Below are 20573 nucleotides of genomic sequence, written 5' to 3' on the forward strand. Positions count from 1 at the left end.
TCCAAATTTTGGAAACGCCTTTTAAGAACATATGTGGCGTGAGAGTGGACTTCTAAGATCACCTATAAATGCTTGCATTCCTGCTGGTGACTAACAGCGAACACAAGCTAGGACATCTTGGTTCTGTAAGACAGTCCCTGGTTTTCCATATCGCAATTACACTCTACAGAGCAAATGTCAGAGCAATCAAGTATCCACCATTGCCTGGAAAAAGCAGGAGAATTTAATTTCAAGGGCGACGTCGATGTCTGACACGAAGTAGATGAATTACTGTATTTTTAGTTCTTGTTTACAAAGACTGAGCTGCTTTGAGTTATCTTCCTGTAATTCTATAGTACATTAAAAACATGCAAAGCATGAAACAAAAATAGCAAACTTGCCTGTAATTTCCAAGCTTGACCCAAACAATCTGCTTGTAACGTAGCTTCTTGCCAGCCTTACAGTCATTGCAATTCCAGCATCCTTCAGGCATTTCTATGTTGAGACACTCAGGGTGAAAGGAAGCTGGGCAGGATTCACAGCACAACAGTTTTCCACCTTTAAACAAAGAAACCCTGCTTGGTTTATAGAAGTAAGCACTTGCTTCTCCCTGCGCATAGCAACTGACATTCATTTTAAATCATCCCTTCCAGATTCTTGTTTGCCCCACAGAAAAAAATGGCAAAAGAAAGGGATCAAGTCAAACTTAACAATGTTGGTTAAAAAAGACTGTGCAGTGCAATCATCTAATGTACAAGTTGTGAATCTTAACTGCATCAAAGACATACAAAAAAGCAGCTGCGTATTTTTTAAACATGAGGTAAGTTGGCAGGAGAAGCAACATTCCCAAAGGCAGGACTGCATCTGACAGCAGTGCCGCTAGCTTTTATTTCTTTGGCCAAAACTTTGGTTTATTTCTTTGGTGATGGCCAAAACAATGACAAATAACCAAATTTTTAAGACTCACTTTTTCAATCAACATCATTATGACTGAATCCCCCAGCAATCAGTTAGTGTGCATTAAAAAACCCCACAGCCTATAGGTTGATCAATGCTTTTCTGTGCCAAGGACATTATAGAAGAATTGTAATGATAAGTGTGTTTATTCCACAAAAAGAAAAGTTTATCAGTATGAGCACAGCACATAATGCAGAGTGAGACACCACACAAGTTGTCCCCATCCCAAAAGTTCCTTTTGCGCACGAAGGAAATCTTAGCGCAGTGGTTAACATTAATTTCTGAAGTTTACACTTATTTGGACAACAGTTGTTTTGGCTGGCTTACATTTTGGCAGATGTATTAACGTGGAGAGCCACAGCACATCTCTAAGCCACCCTCAGCAAACAAAGCAGCTCATACAGTAAGACTTGATACATTACACATATTGTAATATTTTATATAAGCAAGTATATAAAATATATACACACATTTTTATAGATATATAAATATTTTTAAAATTAACAAGTTTTTGTGTCCCAGATGGAAAACCTGGGAGAGATTTGAGAGTATTCAGACAGTATCAAAAGAAGTGTGAATAGTGACTTCCAAACATTTATCAGAAAATCTTGTCCACCTATAGACTTTCAAAAATATCATTGCATTGATTGTTGCATGTCACAATAAGCATTCCTTAAACAAATCAGTTGCATGACCAATACTGTATTTCCTCTGCCAAAAACCAGTAAAATCCAAGCACACAGATTTTTCAGAGCTCCCCAAACCCATAACAAAACGTTAACTTTTTTTTTTTTTTTTTTCAAGTGTTATTTCAGAGGAAATACAGACCCAGTGTAAATTACTGAAACGTTATCCAACATGGTAAAATGCCAAGAGATGCAAAAACCAAACAAAATCAAACACAAAACTCTCGGAGCTAAGCAAGAAAAAAACCCGACACTTTGCTCTCAGGATGCATTAGTAAGATATTGCTCAAGCTAAGCAGAGGGCTCAAAATAATTTTTGTTTTCAGGAATTACAGGAACTACCGGAAGCCGCCGGTCTAGCAGCGTTCGAAATAACCTGGCTTTAGAGTGGTTGACCGGGCACCGACTCTGCACGCTCAGATTTCCGTGGGGAATAAAACACCGCCCCGAGTGCGGCGCGCCGGCCGCAGCCCCCCCCCCCCCCCCCCCGGCACGCCGAGACGCCGCCGCACCGCCCGCGCCAGGGGGGAACGCGCGCGCGCTCCCTCGCGGGGCCGCCCCCCGCCCGCGCGTGCCCGCCGGGCACCCCTGGGCCGCGCGCCCCCGCTCACCCGGGGTCTCCTCCCAGGCCCGGCCGTGGGCTGCCGGGCAGGTCTGACACTGAACGTCCCCCCCCTTCTTCCGCGCTTAAAAAAAAAAATCAATTTAAGCAGGTGGGTTACGCCACCCTGGGAAGTACGGCACCGCAACGACATCAAAGCTCGACTTGCCTGCTCTTCGCGTCACCGTGTAAATAGCTCCCCTAAAGCTGGAGTACCCTGGGCCAGATACAAAACGGTTTAACCTCTTTCAAGGAGAATTTAGTGACAGCAATTATTTTAAGCCCTTTTGTAATAAAAAAAAAAAAAAAAAATCGCCAACAACATGAACACACGCTCACAATAACCAATGAGTGAAGTTTACTGAAAAGCAGTAAGAGGTGCTTGACAAGCAGACATTTCTTGTTTGATTTAAAGAGAGAGAAATAATAGAAAAAGCCAAAGTAAATTAAAGAGAAAGAAACTATTTCGGTTACCTTTCTCACATTTCTTTTTGGAAGCTGACGAAGGAGGAGGAATCATAGGTAATTTCATCAACTCAGCACGATTTGATTCATTCAGTAGGTAGTGGGACTTATAGGCATATGAACTGAACAGGGGGTCTGAATGATCCTGCACTACCAACCCTATACGAAACAAACAGAAAGACATGAGTTGCAATGAAACTACCCATGATTCCATAAAGGAGAAAATAAAATAAATCAAACGAACACCTCTAATGCGTATATGTGCGAATGAAAAAAAGATAAAATGAAGAAAAAGAAAAGTCTGACAGAAAGTTTCTTCACTAAGAAAGAGGTTATGTGTTGGAGAGGCTAAATTAAACTTAACTGGAATAACTTATGATGAATAAGCTGCTTCTAAGTGGCATTTTGGTTGTGCTTTTACCCTTAATTTGTGCATTTATAGAAAAGCACAAGAAAAGCAACCAATTTTAAATCTGTGTGATCCACCCTCCCTCCCAAATTCAAAAAAGCAAGCTAATTCGAAGAGCTGGGGGATGACAGTCACTGCAAAGGTCACGCTGTTAGTTGGGGCTACAAACTGAAAAAGCAGACGTTGTATACAAGAATTCACCATCCCACTTACTACTAATCTGTCTCTAAGATCTCGTCTATGACAGTGTTTTGCCGTTACAGTTGTGTTGGAAAAAAATAACCAGGAGGGGTCAGCGACTCTGCAAGGCACCGGAGGGGTAAGAACAGATGAAAGTTCTGCCCTACGCCACTTGTGTTTAAGTAAAGCTCCACCAACGCTGCCCTCCCACAGCTACTCCGGAGCAGTCAAGCACCCTGTTCTCCTAGATGCCTTTATTTCAAACGATGTGTTTGCATTTCTCTGTCTTTCTCCACCAAGAAGAGTTTTTCCTCAGTGCTCCAAAGAGCTAGGCAGCCCAGGTGAGAGCCCCGCAGCTACAGACCAGAAGCATTTGGCCAGTAATTCATGGATGAGCAGAGCAACTGGGACCCAAAGAAGCAGGAAAGATGAGCTACCAATTCTTTCCCTCGTGGGACACAAGCAGAGCTGCGTGCTGTAGAGAAGCTTTTGAAGTGGGGTGCCTAAAATCCTGCTGTAAGGAGAATGGTGTCAGCCTACCTGGAAAGCACATCCTCAGGAGGATTCATAAAACAAGTATGACCTACACATGCAATCAGATGAACTATAACGTGCTTAATGAAGGATATTTCAGGAAGGTGAATAAGAAGTCTTAAAATATACCGCATTTGAAGTACCTCATGATAAGCAAGTTTGTACGTTTTACAGATTGTCTCATATCTACATTTTCTCACTTCAGTAATGCTTTGCATCTAAATACAAAGTTCCTCCTTCTGGTATCAACTAAAACTAAACAAATAACCCTTCTCACAGACAGATGCCCAAGTGTTTCTAAAGCATTCAGTTCCCCAGTTCTTTCTGAGCAGGTACTCTCCGTGCTCCTGCCACAGATGCTGTCCTCACCTTATGTCCCTCATGCTGACCACATATGACTAGAGAGGACTCAATTCAACCCATCCGGGAGAGTTTGCTAAATGTAAACCTCGCACAATCTTTCTTCGGTGAAGCACACTGGCTCCTGATTCCAGCTATGCCTAGTAGAAACAAACCCCACAAAAATTTTCTAGAAGAACAAGTACATAGTTGCTGTAAAATACAGAGGATTCAGTCAGTGGTAGCTGTTTGTAACTTTTAAAGTTCTCATAACTAAGATTCAGTGAATATACAGGACAGGAAATTCCATCTGCTGGGGTTCAGAGGTTACTTATATTGCCAGGAGAAAATACAGCCTTCTGCAGTGCCATCTCTGATGAAGCTAGATTTAGGTATAAACAGAATTACTAAAACAATGTCAAATGGAAGAAAAAAGAAAAAAAAAAAAAGGAAAAAGAAAAAAGCATGCAAATTTTCTTCTGCACTTCATTTATTTTTTGGAAATAAATGCAGGTCTGCCTCTTCAGCAACCATTAGACTCCTTTATTGTAATTCAGTTTTGGAATTTGACTCCTGAATTCTGATTTCTGTGTCGTATTAGAGGGATGCCAAACAGCAGATACCCCTTTTCATAAAGCTTTTAAATAGGTTCTACCAGAGAGAAGTAGGCAGCCTCTATTTTTCACCTTTGTGTCACAGAGTAAGTAGCCAAAACCTGGAGAAAAAATTCCCAAGGAGATTCACCTTCGTATTTATCTATAACAAACTACAACAGATTTATAATCTTCTGTTTCTATGATTGGGATCTTAAGTCAGCTTCAGGCACCTGTAGTAGCTGGCCACAGGTTTAATAAAGTACAACTTCAAAGAAATTTACTTAGCTGTTCTGTATCATGCAATGTATTTTGATACTACAGCTTAATAGTGGAAGAAAACAAAGTATTTCAGATAAATGCAAGGGCAGAAGCCCGCCATTGCCTTCCATTCACATCTCAGTATAAACAGAGCTTCCCTGGAGATCAGCAACACTCCATCAGCGCTGATCTCTAACGGCTACGACCCCACGACCTACCTCATGTAGGAGCAGAGCAGCAGGACAAGACATCGTCCTACTGCAGGGAATCCTTCGCATCGATACTTACAGGGGCAGACTAAAGCCTCCGCTGGACCTTGCCAAGAGACACTTCTAATCTGACATTCAAACCAGGGAAGATCCACAGAAACTCTTCTGTCATAAACCTATATCTGATCCTGATACCAGACTGACTCCGGACAACTGAGAGAAAAAACATAAAACCGAAGGACTGAAAATATTATGGAACTGCTCTCCTACCAGAAAAATTGCTTTTAATGATTCTACTCTAGCTCCAGAAAACAAAGAACTTCTTTCCACCTATTCAGGTTGGTCTTTTGGACAATTATTGGTTAAATTAATGACGTTGAAGGCTAGGTGTACATTTGTCTCGGAGTTCGCACCCCATGAAAACGCCTCAAAGCATCTGTCTGCCAGCAGAATGCCACCTCACACTTTTTCAGCTAGCTGTACTTCAAAGACGTGGCAACTGGCTTGGTTTTGTTGTTCAGACTGCGCATTTGTACAGGTAATCATACTACCAACAAAAATTAAACACAAAACATATATAAGGCTACCTAAAGACCTAAATAAAAGAGCATATAGACATAGACAATGTCAAATTTGCACATGTACATTTATGCAATGCTGATGTGACTCACATCATGCATATCCTGTTTTGGGGTGACCCCACATTGTTCAAATAAGCCCACATAAGGAGAAACACTGAACCATGTTGTAAACATCTTTTTACACATCCAGAGGAGTTCTTCTAAAGCTCATTCTAAAACTTACTGTTTCTAAGCTTCTGGATTTTTTTTTTTATATTTTATTTTAAACTTGATCCTTTGTAATGGCTTCTAAATCACTTGAAATTGAAAAATGGGAAGAAAGAAGAGAAGTAGAAAGGAAATTATTCTGGCACCATCTTTCCCTTCCTAGTCAAAGATCTTTAATTACTACTCTGCTTTTGCAAATTCAAGACAATCTTCCCCATACTGAACCTCCAACTGAACGAACACAAGTGAAAACCAGTAACTTCAGGGTTCATCTAATTTTCACTTCCTTACCAGTGACTTCAAAGGTGCCAAAAAGAATACATCCAACATAAATTTCTGAAATACTGTAGAAGATACATATTATACAAACACCTAACCATGTCACTTCCACCAATCTGAGAGAATAATGACATTTTTGCATTATGAGACTAAAGCAACGGATACACCGGAACTCTGCAACCTGCTAGCTGGCAGAAGACTAGTGACTTCAGAGCCATAAAAGTAACAAGTGGGAAAAAAAAAGAAAAAAAAAGGACAAAAAAAAAAAAAAAAGAGAACTTTGGTATATGGAAAATCCCAGGGTGAAACCTGTTTATACAGTATTGCAAATGCTTTTTTTTTTTTTTTTTTTTCCAAAGTTCTCATATGTGATGGTAGTTATAAATTAAAATGAATTTTTCTAGTTCATGAGTAAATCCTACCCTTTAGCCTTACAAATGTAAAGAGTTACAAGTTTGTGAGTTTTGAAAGAACCCCCTTCTGCTTAATAGACAGTGAATAATATCACAGCATCCATTCTCAGCTTGCAATGGCTGGAACTGGGGGCTTGGCATCCACTTTTTCCTACTGGCAAAACAAGTAAGCCTTCTGAGTACCTACTGCTGTTTCTGAGTATCAAATATTACGGACCAAAATAGCAAGTGGAAGTCTTATGAGAACTGTTGACCAAAAAAAAAATAAATTCACAGGCAGCATTTAAATCCCAGAGAGCCCTAAGGGAGGAGTTCTTTATGAAATACATTAATTTATCACTAAACTGCACAATTGACCATAGAACTATAAAACAGGGGAAAAAACAAGTGTGCTCACCTCTTGCACAAACGAAACAAAAGCCTACATTTACAGCTGATGAGGAGTGATTCCTTTTGGAATGGTTACTACAGATGAGAATGTGGGATGACACAAACAAGCTTCCTGCAGCAATACAGCCATCTCCTGAGTGATAGGCAATGGGACATCTGAAACATCTCACCATGCGACCTGTTTAATATAAATGCAGAAAAATGCACCGTGTCACCCTGCAGTCAGGATATGGTAGAAGACACCAAAGACAGATGCAAGGCTGATTTTTATTCCAATCGGAGTACTAGATTGAAAAGGAACATCTATATCTTATAAAAAATAGTTTCATAAAAGTTAACTTCTAGCTTTCACTTTAAAACTCTCTTAAGAAAAAATACATGGTTTCCATCATTCTATAGTCTACTTGTTTTGATTAAATATTTTGGTTGATTTCTAAAAGAATTCTTTTTTTCTTGAAAAATAACTGTTCTAAAGGCCACTACCAACTGTCTTAAGAAAACAAAACCAGAAACATTCCTTGCCCTTGCAGTACTAAACCTCAGCTTCCATTAAACCCGGCAACAAAAGATGCCTGAAGTGCTGTGGATCCAGGTATACCTCAGCAGCAGTCCCGGGCCGCTAAGCTGTTTTCCCACCCACAACAGACTCCAGTTAACGACCACATCCCGAAGGAAACCCTTGTTCCTTGCCGCACGCTGCATTACACAGGGTAGAGTTACAGTCACTGGTACTGGGAGGATGCGTTTGCGTTTCCTCCTGCTGTTCAAAGCCAGCTCTGTTCTTACCTTTGCTTGCTTTATGAATATCCTTATCCATTGAGCAGGCAGTACAGCAATGCTGCGGGCAGCGAAACCCTCGCGACTCGAACAGAGCAGTGGCAAACTTGCGAACACAGGCCTCGTGGTAAAATTTACCGCACGTGTTGACGGAACAGCGCTTCACATCTCTGCCAGGAAGTTTGCATGAAAAGCACGTATGTTCTCCTTGTAAAAGAAGGAATAAGGAAGCCCAACTGTAACGGCCAATTCTTTGAGATACAGATGTTAAAAAAAAATTCTGAATCAAACAGTTACACTGGTTTGAGCAACACAGGCTCCTTCCCTTCAAACAGGTAAACTGGTTACAATGATCCACAATAACTATGTAACTGAGTAGAAGTCTCTTATTCGGAGTAAAACCCTAAGTAACTTACTACTTTTTTTTTTTTTCTTACCACATATTTGCTAAGCAGAAAATGTGAATCTGGGCTCAGAGGTTCAGAATGGAATAACCCAAACCCACTCCCAAAACCTAGCAACTTACCATCTCATTTGCTCTGACCAGAACATGGCTCCTTAGCAAACTGGGAAACCCCTCCCCATTTCTCAGACACAGGAACACACTCACCATTTTTACACTCTGTGCAGATGAACTTCTCCTCGGGCACTGACTTCACGCCAAGACACTCCATGTGAAAGACGCTGCAACACTCGCCCTCACAGGACACCAGAGACTCGCCAGAGCTCTCGCAGATCTTAAACAAGCAGACAGCTAGTCAGAGAACAAAGGGTACCTGACATGCTTAGATACAAACACAGAGAATAGAAACTGGCTGAAATCTCTTCAGAGCCAAGCTAAGGCAGGAGAACCCGCCTACATCCCCCGGGCAGACCCGGTAAGTCTCGGGGCTGCAGAGAACCCCAGCACGTTCTGCACCTTCCTCTCCTAACAGCGCGCGCCGGGACAGGCAGGAGAGGCACTACAGGATCCGTCTGGACTCCTCGCCTTCTCATCCACCTGAGCAGCAAAAGCAGCCTGTGCCCTTATTATCGACCAGGAAACTGGCCAGAAGATTCCAGGATTTTCTCTCCAAAATACTGGAGAATTCTCACTCTGCCCTATTCTGAAAGGCCACCTGGAATCATGCAGCGGAGCAGGAAATGGCATGTACTTTTTCTACTAATGCTAGCAGGCATGGATTAGATACCACTTTCTAGCTTTTGAGCTTTCTAGCATGCAGGAGAGATCATGAATCATTTCCAGACCATAAAAACTCATAAAAGCCTTCCTGTTTTATGAGATGTCCAATTATGAGACATGGTTAAAACGAAGTAGTGCAATTTGAAAACTATGTCAGCATAAACTACCAGAAATGGACAATACATCTTTAGTATTAATTTCTGTACAGTACCATAACTTACCTGACAAACAGTGTCTTTTTTACTTGTTCCAGTTCCTCTCCTGGATAAGCTAGAATCTACCGACTGCACATCAGAAGCATCAGCATCGGCAGTAGCTGACGGGCTGTCTGAACGTTTTCCAAAACTACCCTACAAAAAATGAAAAATCCAAGGCGCTCAAACAAGACACTTCCAAAGGACAGCTACATTGTGAAAAAATATTTGTCACCACTGATTAAAAGATCATTCAATATGTCAAGAAATACAAAGGTCCTCAAAAGTTGCTGAGCTTCATTAAAAAGACAGAAGTGCTGCCTTCTTGACATACCTTTTACCTGTACACGCAAAAAACCATAAAGATATCTTACTTTTTCCAGACACCTCTCAGTTTTACACCAAGATACAGCAGCGTCCCCCAATTCCCAAATCATCTAACAACCTTCCAAAGAGCAAAGTGAGTCAGCGTTCTAAACAAATATTTGCCAGACAGAAATAGGAAAAGCTGTAAAGAAGTACTGTATCTTTTTTTGCATCAATACAACAGAGGGGATTAGGAAACAAAAGTCTAGGTTTTATTTTTTAGACAATAAAAGACATTAAGTTTGTAGAAAATACACTGGTCACACATTTAGCAACATGCAACGGAAAAGCCTACTCTACTGGCAGAGTAAACAATATGCCTTTACCTGTAAATCATTAAGTCCTCTTGAATCAGAGTCAGACGTATCTCTGTAAGCTGAGCTAGTCAGTTCTACATCAGTTGAGGCACGACTCCTTTTCTTTAAAGGTTTACAAGAATCTGAAATCTCGCTGGCACCTTAACACAACATACTAAAATTAGTTTTAATATATGTTCTCAACTTTTTGCTTAAAATTAATAAAGGAAGAAATACGAGAGATAGTCTGAAACTGTAGTTTATTCACTAGCCTTAATCTTCAGTTTGCAATTCTGATACTAGTTTAATTCTCCCTGAAAAGCTAATTAACTGAAAAGCACATAGGAAGACCTTTTGACAAACTTCCAAACATGCTGACATAGTGACAGAAGCTACTAAACCGTCTATAACAGAGGATAAACCCTTAGATTACCACTTCATCGGTCATCTTTAAAATAAGGCTAAGCAAAGACTTTTTTTTTTAAAAAAGAAATGTCCAGAAGGAGGCCTTACATTATGTGCTTACAGCACAGCAACAAACACTATCTTTCCAACTAGCAGTGCACAACCAAATGAACAACAACAAAAAAACCCCCTAGAAAACCCTCACAGGAAAAATTACGATCAGCATCTCTCACGTTCACCACCAGAAAGCATTAAGGCCTCTGCATTTTACACAGAACGAAACCCACGGCCGACGCGTGACAAGCCAGGAAGTTTTAATAGAGTTTATTTTCATATGTAACTCACCTTTCTGCAATCCTGTCTTCACTGCTGTCAGTGGAACCATTTCAACCTGTTTGAATAGGAAAACCCATAGTTAAAACCAGAGGAATTTTTCTCCCTAGTACTAAAAAGAAAACATTTAAGTTTAAGCGATTAGCATCTCTGAACTCAGATGTAGTCTGTCATCCCCTCCTCAGTGCGAGCCTTCTTGTCCTGTTGGATTTAATCCTAGCTGCCTACGCTGAAGGCCAGGAGACAAGGCAGCCATACATTCACTAGCAAGGTCCTTTCAATCACCCCCTCTGGGCATGAAGATGACAGGAAAGCTTTATCGGTGTCCAGCAGGCGGGAGCGGGGTTCGTTTTGGCAGCCAACCCTGATGCTTTTGTAAAACCCCACACCTGTGTAAGCACAAGCTCCCCTTCACAGGCATGACCTCGGGTTAGTGAGACCCTGAATGCATCGCCGCTTAAGGCGCTTCCCCCCAGCGTGCGCTCTGGAGCTCCTGGGGACAGCCCTCCTCTCTGCATAGAGCGCTGCAAGGCGCCCGGCCAGGGCGCGGTGGGCTCCGCGCGGCCTTGCAGGGCTCTATGCAGCTGGAAACTCAATGTCAGGATACACTTAAGCAGACAAGTTTACAACCTGGCAAAAGCGCTTCAGGTGCTCGATCCTACAGGAGGAGGGGAAGTTTAGAAACTGTTCTGCCAACGTACGTGTAACACGTGAGAATTTGGCGACTGCGTAATAAATAAAGGAGGAAGTTGCTGCCTAAAATCCTGGTTTTAAGTTTAAGAATTACAGGTTATTTCTTTACGATGTGGTTACATATGCATGTAGAAACACATTTAGTAAATATTTAAGGATTATTCTATAATTTTTTTAAAAAATATTTTATTTTGTTGTACAATAGGTAAAAACATACAATAGAAGGATTTGTATAGGATACATTTCGTAATACAAATATAAAATCTAAACAATCACTTTTATTTCTCCACTAGTCACTGTAACAGTAGCATTAACATTTTGTTTTTCCCATTAATTGTACTCGTTCCAGTTATAATTTTATACCAAGTTGTTGCAGACTAATTTGGGAATCAGTTGCAAGAAAACTTGACTTTGGGTAACAAATATTGTTGCATAATTGTAAGAAGTTAGTAAGATTTTTTTTTTTTTAATATAACTTAATACATTCAAGGTTATGCGCATTACAGTGCATCTCTGTTTAATTTTTAGTCATACACTTTTCCTGAGAAAAGCACTTTCATGTTCATAGTCTTAGTTAGCCAGATAATATAAGCAAGCAAAGCTAACTGGGATCCATGAAGTTCATATTGTTGGTTCTTATACCTTTGTTAAATTAAGAAACATTTACAAACATAAAATAACTCATTTCAAAATAGGGAGGCGACAACACCTCAGGACAAGAGACTTAAGGGACTACGTCAGGTATCTTACGCCCAACATTTAAGTTGCTTTAAAGTTTCAGGGAGAAACTTCCTAGAGTTAGAGCATTCTTCTGCTGAACACAGATGTAAATGCTATGGCATTGAAAGAAAAATATGGGGGGGGGGAAAAAAAAAAAGCAACTGGGTCCACTTTCAATCTCTGAAGTGAATTAAGTGCAAAAGAAAGCATAAAGGGCAAAGAATAAATTAAAATAAGAGATAAAAACATTTTTTCCCCTTCCCATATAAATCTTTAGCCTGACTGTCCCTTTTTTAAAAACTCTCACTGGTAAAAGCTATACTATGAAACTTTTTATATAAAATTCTCAGGTTTCGAGTGGAGAGGCCCTTGAAGAGGGAAAATCAACCATGTAAGGAAAAGAACCAACAACTTTGACAAACTTGTTAAAAAAGTGTATTCAGTTTTTAATATTAATGTCCATCCACTGAACTTTCCTACTCTTTTCCACGCAGAATTTTTTATAATTTTTTTTAAAGCAACAACATTTGTCTGTCTGACATCCAGATTAAAGGAATGCCCTGTACATGTTAGATCTACTTAAGGAAAAAAAAAAAGAAAAAAAAAGTATCTCAGAAGATCTGTTTTGCTGATGTCTGCCAACATAAAAGTCTGACTATTCATCTGTAAATTAAATCATTCTTAAAGTCCATTTTCAAAAGTGGTCAGATTAATCAGTCTAACTTCATTTGAAAAACAAAACCTCAATACAAACCAGCAGCTAAATCAAGAGCAAAAGGAAGGAACCTGGTGGCAATTCCATCAAATAGAAATTACTGAAACAAAATCATTTTGCCCATAACAGAATCTCAAAGTAAACATGGCAGGTTCATTAGGAGTCTTGCATCATTGAGTTCCCACTTCCATAGCCTGACTGATACTGTGAAGATGCCAGTAGCAGAGTCACAGCAATGGTATTGACAAGGGGATTTCATGGAGGATAGTCCAAAACGAAACCCGATGGGGAAAAAATGGAGAAAAATAAAAAGGCACCAATATAAGCCACAACATTTATGAATACAATATATTTTAACTCTCTACATGGAGGAAGCCAACCTGCTCCTTTTTGATCTTCTTCTTTGGCACAACTTCAGTGGATTTCTCAGACTCTGAGCGGGTTCGAATCGATCTTCTCTGTTGCTTCTTTTCTACAGAACCTGAGGAAGGAAAAAGGTTTCCATTATACGATTCCTTGTATTTCTGAGGTACAGCAAGATGTACAACACCAAATCAACAGATAAAGTAATGAAACCAAGACTTTTTCCTCTTTTGAATGTTTTATTTTTAAATTCAGTTCCAAGCTATTTGCCAACTGGTGCTGTGGTTGCAGACAACACATTCTGATTCCACAGACAGAGAGATCAGCTTCAGAAAAAGACACCAGTAACAGAGCGAAACAAAAAGCTGGAATCCAATTTAGGGCAAACAGATTTTCATAACACACCTCAAGCACAGTCTTCGCTTTGGTTAATTTAACCGAACAGTCCATCTTTGGTGTTTATGGGAAGGCATCCACAATCAACTTCTTGAACTAAAACAGGCTAGAAATTTAAGACACAAAACACAGCTTCCAAGTTTTCACTAAAACCACCAGTTTTGTGCCCCTGCTCTGCAAGGGCACAGCCTTCTATCAGAACTGGCTGACACAAAAACTTAGGAACCACGCTGTAACACGTGCCATCAATAGGAAATCTGAACGCTCAGCTAAAGATTTCAAGAGGTGAAGAAAAACTCAGCACAAACAGAAGCAGTGATCATTGTATATTATAAGTAATGAATGTGAAAACCAAGTTTTTTAAAATATCACCATGGGAAACAAACTCAGATTAATGAAGGTTATTATGACATTTCAAGAGATGAAGTAGGCGCTACTGGTTTTTTTTGACAACTAAGGCTGGCAAAATCAGAAGACCTTTCTACGCTACAGTACCGCCAAAAAGGCCATATTGAGAAACATGTACAACACTTAAAACCATGTGCAACTTTTAGACTTAGAACAGTACTGACAGAAAACTGGACTTTGAAGATTTACAATTATCTGTTGTGAAGCATTATTCTTATTTTTCAGTTTTGTGTGTCTCACCTAAAGACAGTACAAATGTAAAATACTTTGTATTCTTCCAAGCAAAAACGCAAACTCTTGGGACCAGCAATTAGCTTACTGTGCCAGATAAGTATATTGTTAGAAGTTGTAAACCTGCGTCTTCTCGGTAGGAGACAAAATACCTGGAGAGATAGGCAGGCTTTGATCAGACACTGAGAGAAAGCCTTTCAACAGGACTCCAGAAAAAAAAAAAAAATTCACCTTGATTAATCAGATGAGCATGTTTAGCAAGGTTGCATGGCTCAGGAATATTTCAGTAACTGAACTTTCTGGTTGAAATGTTGTTGTTTTACAGTAACTGTATTTCTTCAAGGGGAAAAAAGTTTTACAGCATATTAACTAATTAATAATAGCAATGAGTTATTAGTAATTCAGAAATTAATAACTCAGCTCAACATCCTTCATGTTAGCACCCGTGTAACTTTTGGTTCCAGTGACCACATCCTTTGAGACAGACACACAACTACAATGGTCTCAACACTAAAGCTAAGTGCCACCTTTTGTCACCTTTGTATTCAGTCAGAATTCTCTGAAGCAACTTAAAGCAAATTTGAGCAAGTGTGACCAAACAGTTAATTTAATCAACAATGTATTTTCTCCCTGTGTTGCCCCACTGTAGAAAAGGAAATAAGATGCAAGCCCTGTATCAGAGCCATCTAACATTGGCTGAAAGCAATATTGATCAACGCAACAGGCACTTTTTCCTCTTCCCGCTCTCCAAGGATCCAGTGCATCACCTCCACAATGCTCCTATCCCGTCTTCATGCATATTTTGATCCAGAGTTTCAGGACAGATTTCAGACCAGCAATCTACCTCACTACTGGCCAGGTCAGGTCAGGTTAATCCTGTTTCAGCTGTATGTGGAGACCAGAGGCACTACGAATTCTCATAGTTGTTCTCTCCTTATCAGATTTCAAGTTACAGAATTATTTTCCCGGCATTATGGAATTCTGCATAACTAACTGCAGGTTATTAATAAGGACTCCCAGAGTCATTCTGTAAAATACTTTACCGTAAAGGTATTCTGAAGTTCCGGTGACCTTAAATTTGAAAAAAGGACTTCGCAGTTATGTTCCATGAGAGGGGACCAATAACTGTCTGGACTTTGGAAATGGCTTTGAAAGTGACTGTTTGGAGTGTATACTGAAGTAAAGCTCATGCACTCTATAGGGTGTTATCAGGTGGAGTTTTACGTATCCAAAAAACCTAAGAAAATGAAAAAAGAGAGGCTCAGAATTCTCACCCCCCTACGTCTGAAGAGCCATTGTGAAGGTGAAGCCTTTAGTTCCCAGGTGAGAGAAACAAAACAGAGATCAGCTCTCCTGCTGCACGGCAATTAAAGTAGCAACTGTTTGAAAAAACTGAAGTAGCTACAGCAACTAAACTGGAAAGAAGAACCACTGTTGACAACAGCAGAGGAAACCCCACTCACACCAGAGTATCTGCAGTACTCGGCCTGTATTATAAGTCTCCAAATACAGTCCGTGAAACAGTGCATATGAAAATAAGCCTCCCTAAAAACTACACAAGTACAGAAACTGAAGCATGTTTGCAGAGGACAGTGATCTCGTGTATGTTGACCATTGAGGTTTTTTACCCGGAATCTCATTTTATATTTGGAAAAGGAGAAATAACCAAATAGACAGATAGTTAAAGCAGAAGTGACGCTTGGCAACACTGTAAGATTTTTTTCTCAAGAGGAAGGGCTTTTTTTTTTTTTTTTAACATGCATACTGCAATAAGTCTTCCATCTTTTTCTACTTCCATACCATGAGCATTTGTACATCATACTGCGAGAGAAAATCAAGGTGTTCTGCTGCAACTCAGAATTTACTTTTACACACCCAGTGCAAAACTAAGTATGTTTGAAACTATACCAAGGATATGATTACAAGCACAGTAGCAAACATGTAAGAATTATTGTGGATTTTATGTGGCCTGTACAAAATCTGTGGTTGAAAAACAGAAGTCGCTGTAAGGACTGGAGGAACTTGAAAAACTCTTGGCTTAGGATGACTCAAAGCTGTCTCTTTCCAGGAACCTCCATCCTTTCACCAAAGGGTGTCCATCTCCTCTTGAGGATGATGAAAGGACATACTTCAGACAAATTTCTGCTGGTGGGGAAAAGCTCAATCCCTTTGATAGACTTCCCATTAACTATTTTTCAAAAATCGAAACATGAAAAAAATGTTTTTCTGTTCCAAGTCTAGAAAGCACTTAACCCATTTATCTTTCCCATTCTTCTCTACTACTGTACTAGAAACCAAACTTCAAATAGCTTGTTCCAGGGTTTCCCTTTTCAATGTCAAGCTCCATTATTTGCTTCAGTGGTTCTTCTCCCTCAGACATGATACTTTGAAACTTAGAGCTTTATGATGGGGCCCCTAAAATGCCTGCAAGGTGGCAAGCATTATCTCATTTTGCTGATGGAGTTAGTTGAAGCACTTTAAGGAAAATCACTATCCTTTACAAAGGTCATGCAAGAACTCAACAACAAAGTCTAGGAAAGCACCCATCCCGATTCAGAGCTACTCCTTACTGAACTATGCCACTTCCAGACTCTCTCCCTTTGATCCCTGCTGTTGTATTTTACATTTGGTGCCAAAAGCCATTACAATACTCTGCTAACACACATCCACTATGGTGTCTTTAAAACAACTTGCCATCTGCTCTCCACAAGGCATCCATCCTTCTAATATATTGACTTAGATACTGTAAGTTACAGACGCTAAAAGTTCAGAGGCCAAATCAGCTAATCCCAAAGACATCCTGTGTTCCTCAAGCACCTGGGCTCAGCATGCATTATATTAGCCATGCTTCTTACAACTATTATGTAAACAGAAAGACATAAATCATAGTTTTTAATTAATGGTAAAATGTTGGGTTTGATACTTGAATTTAAATGCCATGTCGCTAGAGTTCAGACAAGGATTCTGCAATTTTACCTACCTGTTGACCCAGAAGTTGTTTCAGGAGAGGACACATTTTGCACTGCTGCTTTTTCATTTCTCTGATTTGATGAAGAATTAAGTTTCTCTTGTCCTTTGACGCTTATTTCTGCTTTGTTACCAACTCCCTTAAGCAGAAAAAAAAGAGAAAAGATTGTCTTAACGTATTTATATGTGTATTGCTGGTAACAGGCATATCGATCTACTTCTAAATATCAGAATAAAAACATTCAATGCTCTTCAATGCAACAGGTACACATGATATCTACTACTACTCTACTTCCCTGCAGAACTTTCCATCCCTCTCAATCTCCCCTTACACATAAGGAAAAAAAAAATTCCAGTGACTTTTCTAAACATTACCTTCTCTATAAGTAGAGAGGCAGGAGAAGGAGGCAGAGAAATAGTCCTAAACCTTTTTCTTACACTGACTGTGAGAAGCTGCTGTGCACCTGAAGGAAGCTAGGAGGCAGAACTCATTTTAAAAGTCTGTTACACAAAATGTAGTTATTACTTTTTAATACATTATTAACAGTTTTGTCATCTCATCCGTTTCCCACAAATCCATTGACTTTAAGATTTACAGAGAATTTCTGGATTATTTCTGTTAGGAAGCTGGAATTAAACAGTTTTAATAGTTTGAACATGTTACGAGCAAAACCATGACCATCTGTAGGAAGCTCCTCTGCCACCAGTCAAAACGGTTACTGCCAGAGACTTTTGGATGCACTGAAATGAAGAGTTCAGTGCACTAAAAGGTTCTGTTGCCACATCTGTCTTTTGTTAGATCTAATCTCTCCAATGAAAGGAACATGTACTGTGAAACACAAGTTTAAGGTCCACAGTAAGACAGACTTGGGATAATTTATGAACAAGAGGAGACACTGCACCAAGTACATACCTTAGTGGAATAAACAAACTGATCGATGAGTTTCCCATCCCCTGCAGCATTCTGAAGGGCAAAAACCTGTTCAATTTTAACAACTGGAGACATGTTACATTTCTGAAGATCCAAGTTGTGCATGGTTATTGAAGCCGGTAAGGATTTTCTAGCTGCAGCAGTTTTCCATGCAATTTTCACAGGAGGTGGCTCCTCTTCTTCCACACTTGACTGCCTCCGTTGGCTCTGCCTTCGCACCTCAGCGTTTGAAGGCGATGCTGCTACCACGTTGGCATGTTCTGCCTGGGTGTTCAACGCTGGCTTCGGTCGCCGGTTCTTCTTAGTCTCTGATTTAGAAGCAGCAGTCTTTTTGGCTTTTGACAGAACCTCCTCTGGCTCTTTGTCTATATAAATGAAGGTGTATTGTTCTATCCTTTCTTCCCGAGTCATTTTCAACGCTTTCTCAGCATGGGCAATACCAATATCCCACTGAGCACGCTCCCTTTGCGGCCTTGGTTTGCGAATCTTAGGGAACAAAGACAGGCAGCTAATTACACTGAAGATTTTGCCCCCTATAGCACTTAAAATGCAACCCTGAGGTTCTTTAAGTCTCTCAGGCAGCAAATTTAAGCTTGCTCTCCATTTACAGGGTATTGGACAGTGAATCCCCTGCTCAGAGTACAAGCAGACACTTGAGCTGGATCATATGACCATCACAATTGAAAGTGTCTGCCCTGATTACAACTTCACTGAAGACAAGAACAGGCACTATTCAAGCCCATAATTCTGTTATGAGACACAGAATTAATCCCAATTTATCTACTTTTAAAATCCTACTTATTTTTCTATAAACACTCTTTTTCTTCCACATTAATATTCTGATTAGCATAAATACTGACTGAAGTAGTCCATGTATAGAGTATGTAATTCCTGTAGGAAACACTTCCCTTCCAACAGAACAATGGAAAAGAACATATCCGCTAGTAGCACAGGCTGGAATAGTGTCATTTAAAAACTGTATTTTCCAACAAACATGTTAATAGTGAACACACAGGCACTGTTTTTATTGAATACTTTAATACAGATGTAAAATTATCTCCAGTGCCCAGGAGGCCTACCATCACGACAAGCCGACAAAGTAGCTTCAGCTATCAGCCTTTTCACATGGAAGTCAGAGCATGGAAACATTTTTGTTACTTTTGTGAAAAACACCTTTGCCCTGAAATGCAGACAACCCTTTACAGGGTAAAGTATTACAGTTTCAGAACTGCCCAGGGAGAGTTTCACTTACACAGGCTCCGTAGATAACTCTCTACACAATTAGTGTTCATCATACCTTCTGTTTCTCAGAGTGGTTGCTGGCTTGCTTAGCAGCCTCAGCCAATAATTGCTCATACTGTTTGTGTCCTTTGTACTCTCGAACCCGCTTCTCGTGCACCCACGCCCTCTCTGGCTGGTTGCTAAAAAACTGAACATGGTATTCACGGGCACCTGAAAATGAAAAATTCTAGTCAGCAGTTTTATCAACATTGCTTTGCTGGTTTAGCTTACTCTATCCTCCTCCACATCACTCAATTCCTGCAGGTGGAAGTATCTAGCTAAAATTAAGAAATAAGGCGGGCCTAGATTTAGAACAGTTTAAGATGGAAGGTAAGCATACCCTGCCCACCCTGAACACTCCCATGCTTATCAGTGTCCTCTCCTAAATACACTGACTTGAGAAAAGTGGGAGTATCTGTGCACAAGCCTAGTATGTACAGGCTCATCTGCAGAGGTAATTTAATAGGTACTAGTTTTATACATTTCAGGAATAGTCTTGTTTAGCATACACACAAGCAGAACTCGTCCTGCAAAGCATGTTCAAAGACGAGGTATTTTCAATAAAGGAACAACTACAGACATCTGATATACTCTGGCAAAGATCTTCCTCCCTTACCTCTTGTATTAATTTTGGTATGAACATCAAGCTGTGGATCACATGAAACCATGCAAGGCCACCATGGGTATGTTCCCACCTTGGACCAAACCAGATCGCCAACCTGAAACTTGATGTCATGGGTGACTTGCGTTGGAAGAGAAGGCAAGAACTGCTGAACCTACAAAGAAAAAGTAAGCTTAAAGCCACAGAAGATAATTTAGCACACTTAGAGATGCACACACTATCCACAAGGACTTGTTATTTTTCTCTCGGGTATGCCTGAGGTTTGGTAATCTAACACGAGAGAACCGTTTCTTAGAAACATTACAGAAAGGAGTTACATACAGCTAAGCTTTACACAAGACAGTCACTGACAAACCAAGACACACAACAGCAAACCCTCTCCCCACCCCAAAAAAAGTTCTACTTCGTAAGTTAAGAATGTTGCTCTTGGGATAAAATAAAGCAACAAATACAGTGCAAGGAGAGATGTTTTGATGCAGTAGTGATTAGTAAGAGTTTCAAATAAATGGCAATTGATTTATCTGACAAATTAAAGAATCCAGGTAATAATTAGTTCAAAAATAGTAACACGCTAGAAGTTCTTAAAGTGTTAATTAGTGTATGTACTAA

General features: G+C 40.0%; 1 protein-coding gene across 4 annotated transcripts in view; it reads right to left on the reverse strand.

Moving 5' to 3' along the window:
* The window catches only part of NSD3 (nuclear receptor binding SET domain protein 3), a 48158-nt gene that overhangs the window by 14244 nt on the left and 13341 nt on the right, over positions 1–20573 (reverse strand). For 2 of the 4 annotated variants that reach the window (XM_042801348.1, XM_042801350.1), the window contains exons 4-16: positions 19959–20118; positions 19359–19513; positions 18044–18547; positions 17144–17270; positions 13146–13246; positions 10650–10695; positions 9930–10060; positions 9265–9393; positions 8471–8597; positions 7870–8067; positions 7091–7261; positions 2698–2847; positions 381–537 (exon numbers count right to left, since the gene is read on the reverse strand). In XM_042801348.1, coding sequence (XP_042657282.1) covers positions 381–537; positions 2698–2847; positions 7091–7261; positions 7870–8067; positions 8471–8597; positions 9265–9393; positions 9930–10060; positions 10650–10695; positions 13146–13246; positions 17144–17270; positions 18044–18547; positions 19359–19513; positions 19959–20118 — 2156 coding nt within the window. Of the gene's footprint in view, positions 1–380; positions 538–2697; positions 2848–5292; positions 5427–7090; positions 7262–7869; positions 8068–8470; positions 8598–9264; positions 9394–9929; positions 10061–10649; positions 10696–13145; positions 13247–17143; positions 17271–18043; positions 18548–19358; positions 19514–19958; positions 20119–20573 lie in introns of those variants that run through there. The other 2 variants (XM_042801351.1, XM_042801349.1) reach the window with 2 other exon arrangements.

The sequence above is a fragment of the Tyto alba genome, unplaced genomic scaffold (genome assembly GCF_018691265.1).
Source record: "Tyto alba isolate M040663 unplaced genomic scaffold, T.alba_DEE_v4.0 Super-Scaffold_34, whole genome shotgun sequence".
Classification (NCBI taxonomy): domain Eukaryota; kingdom Metazoa; phylum Chordata; class Aves; order Strigiformes; family Tytonidae; genus Tyto; species Tyto alba.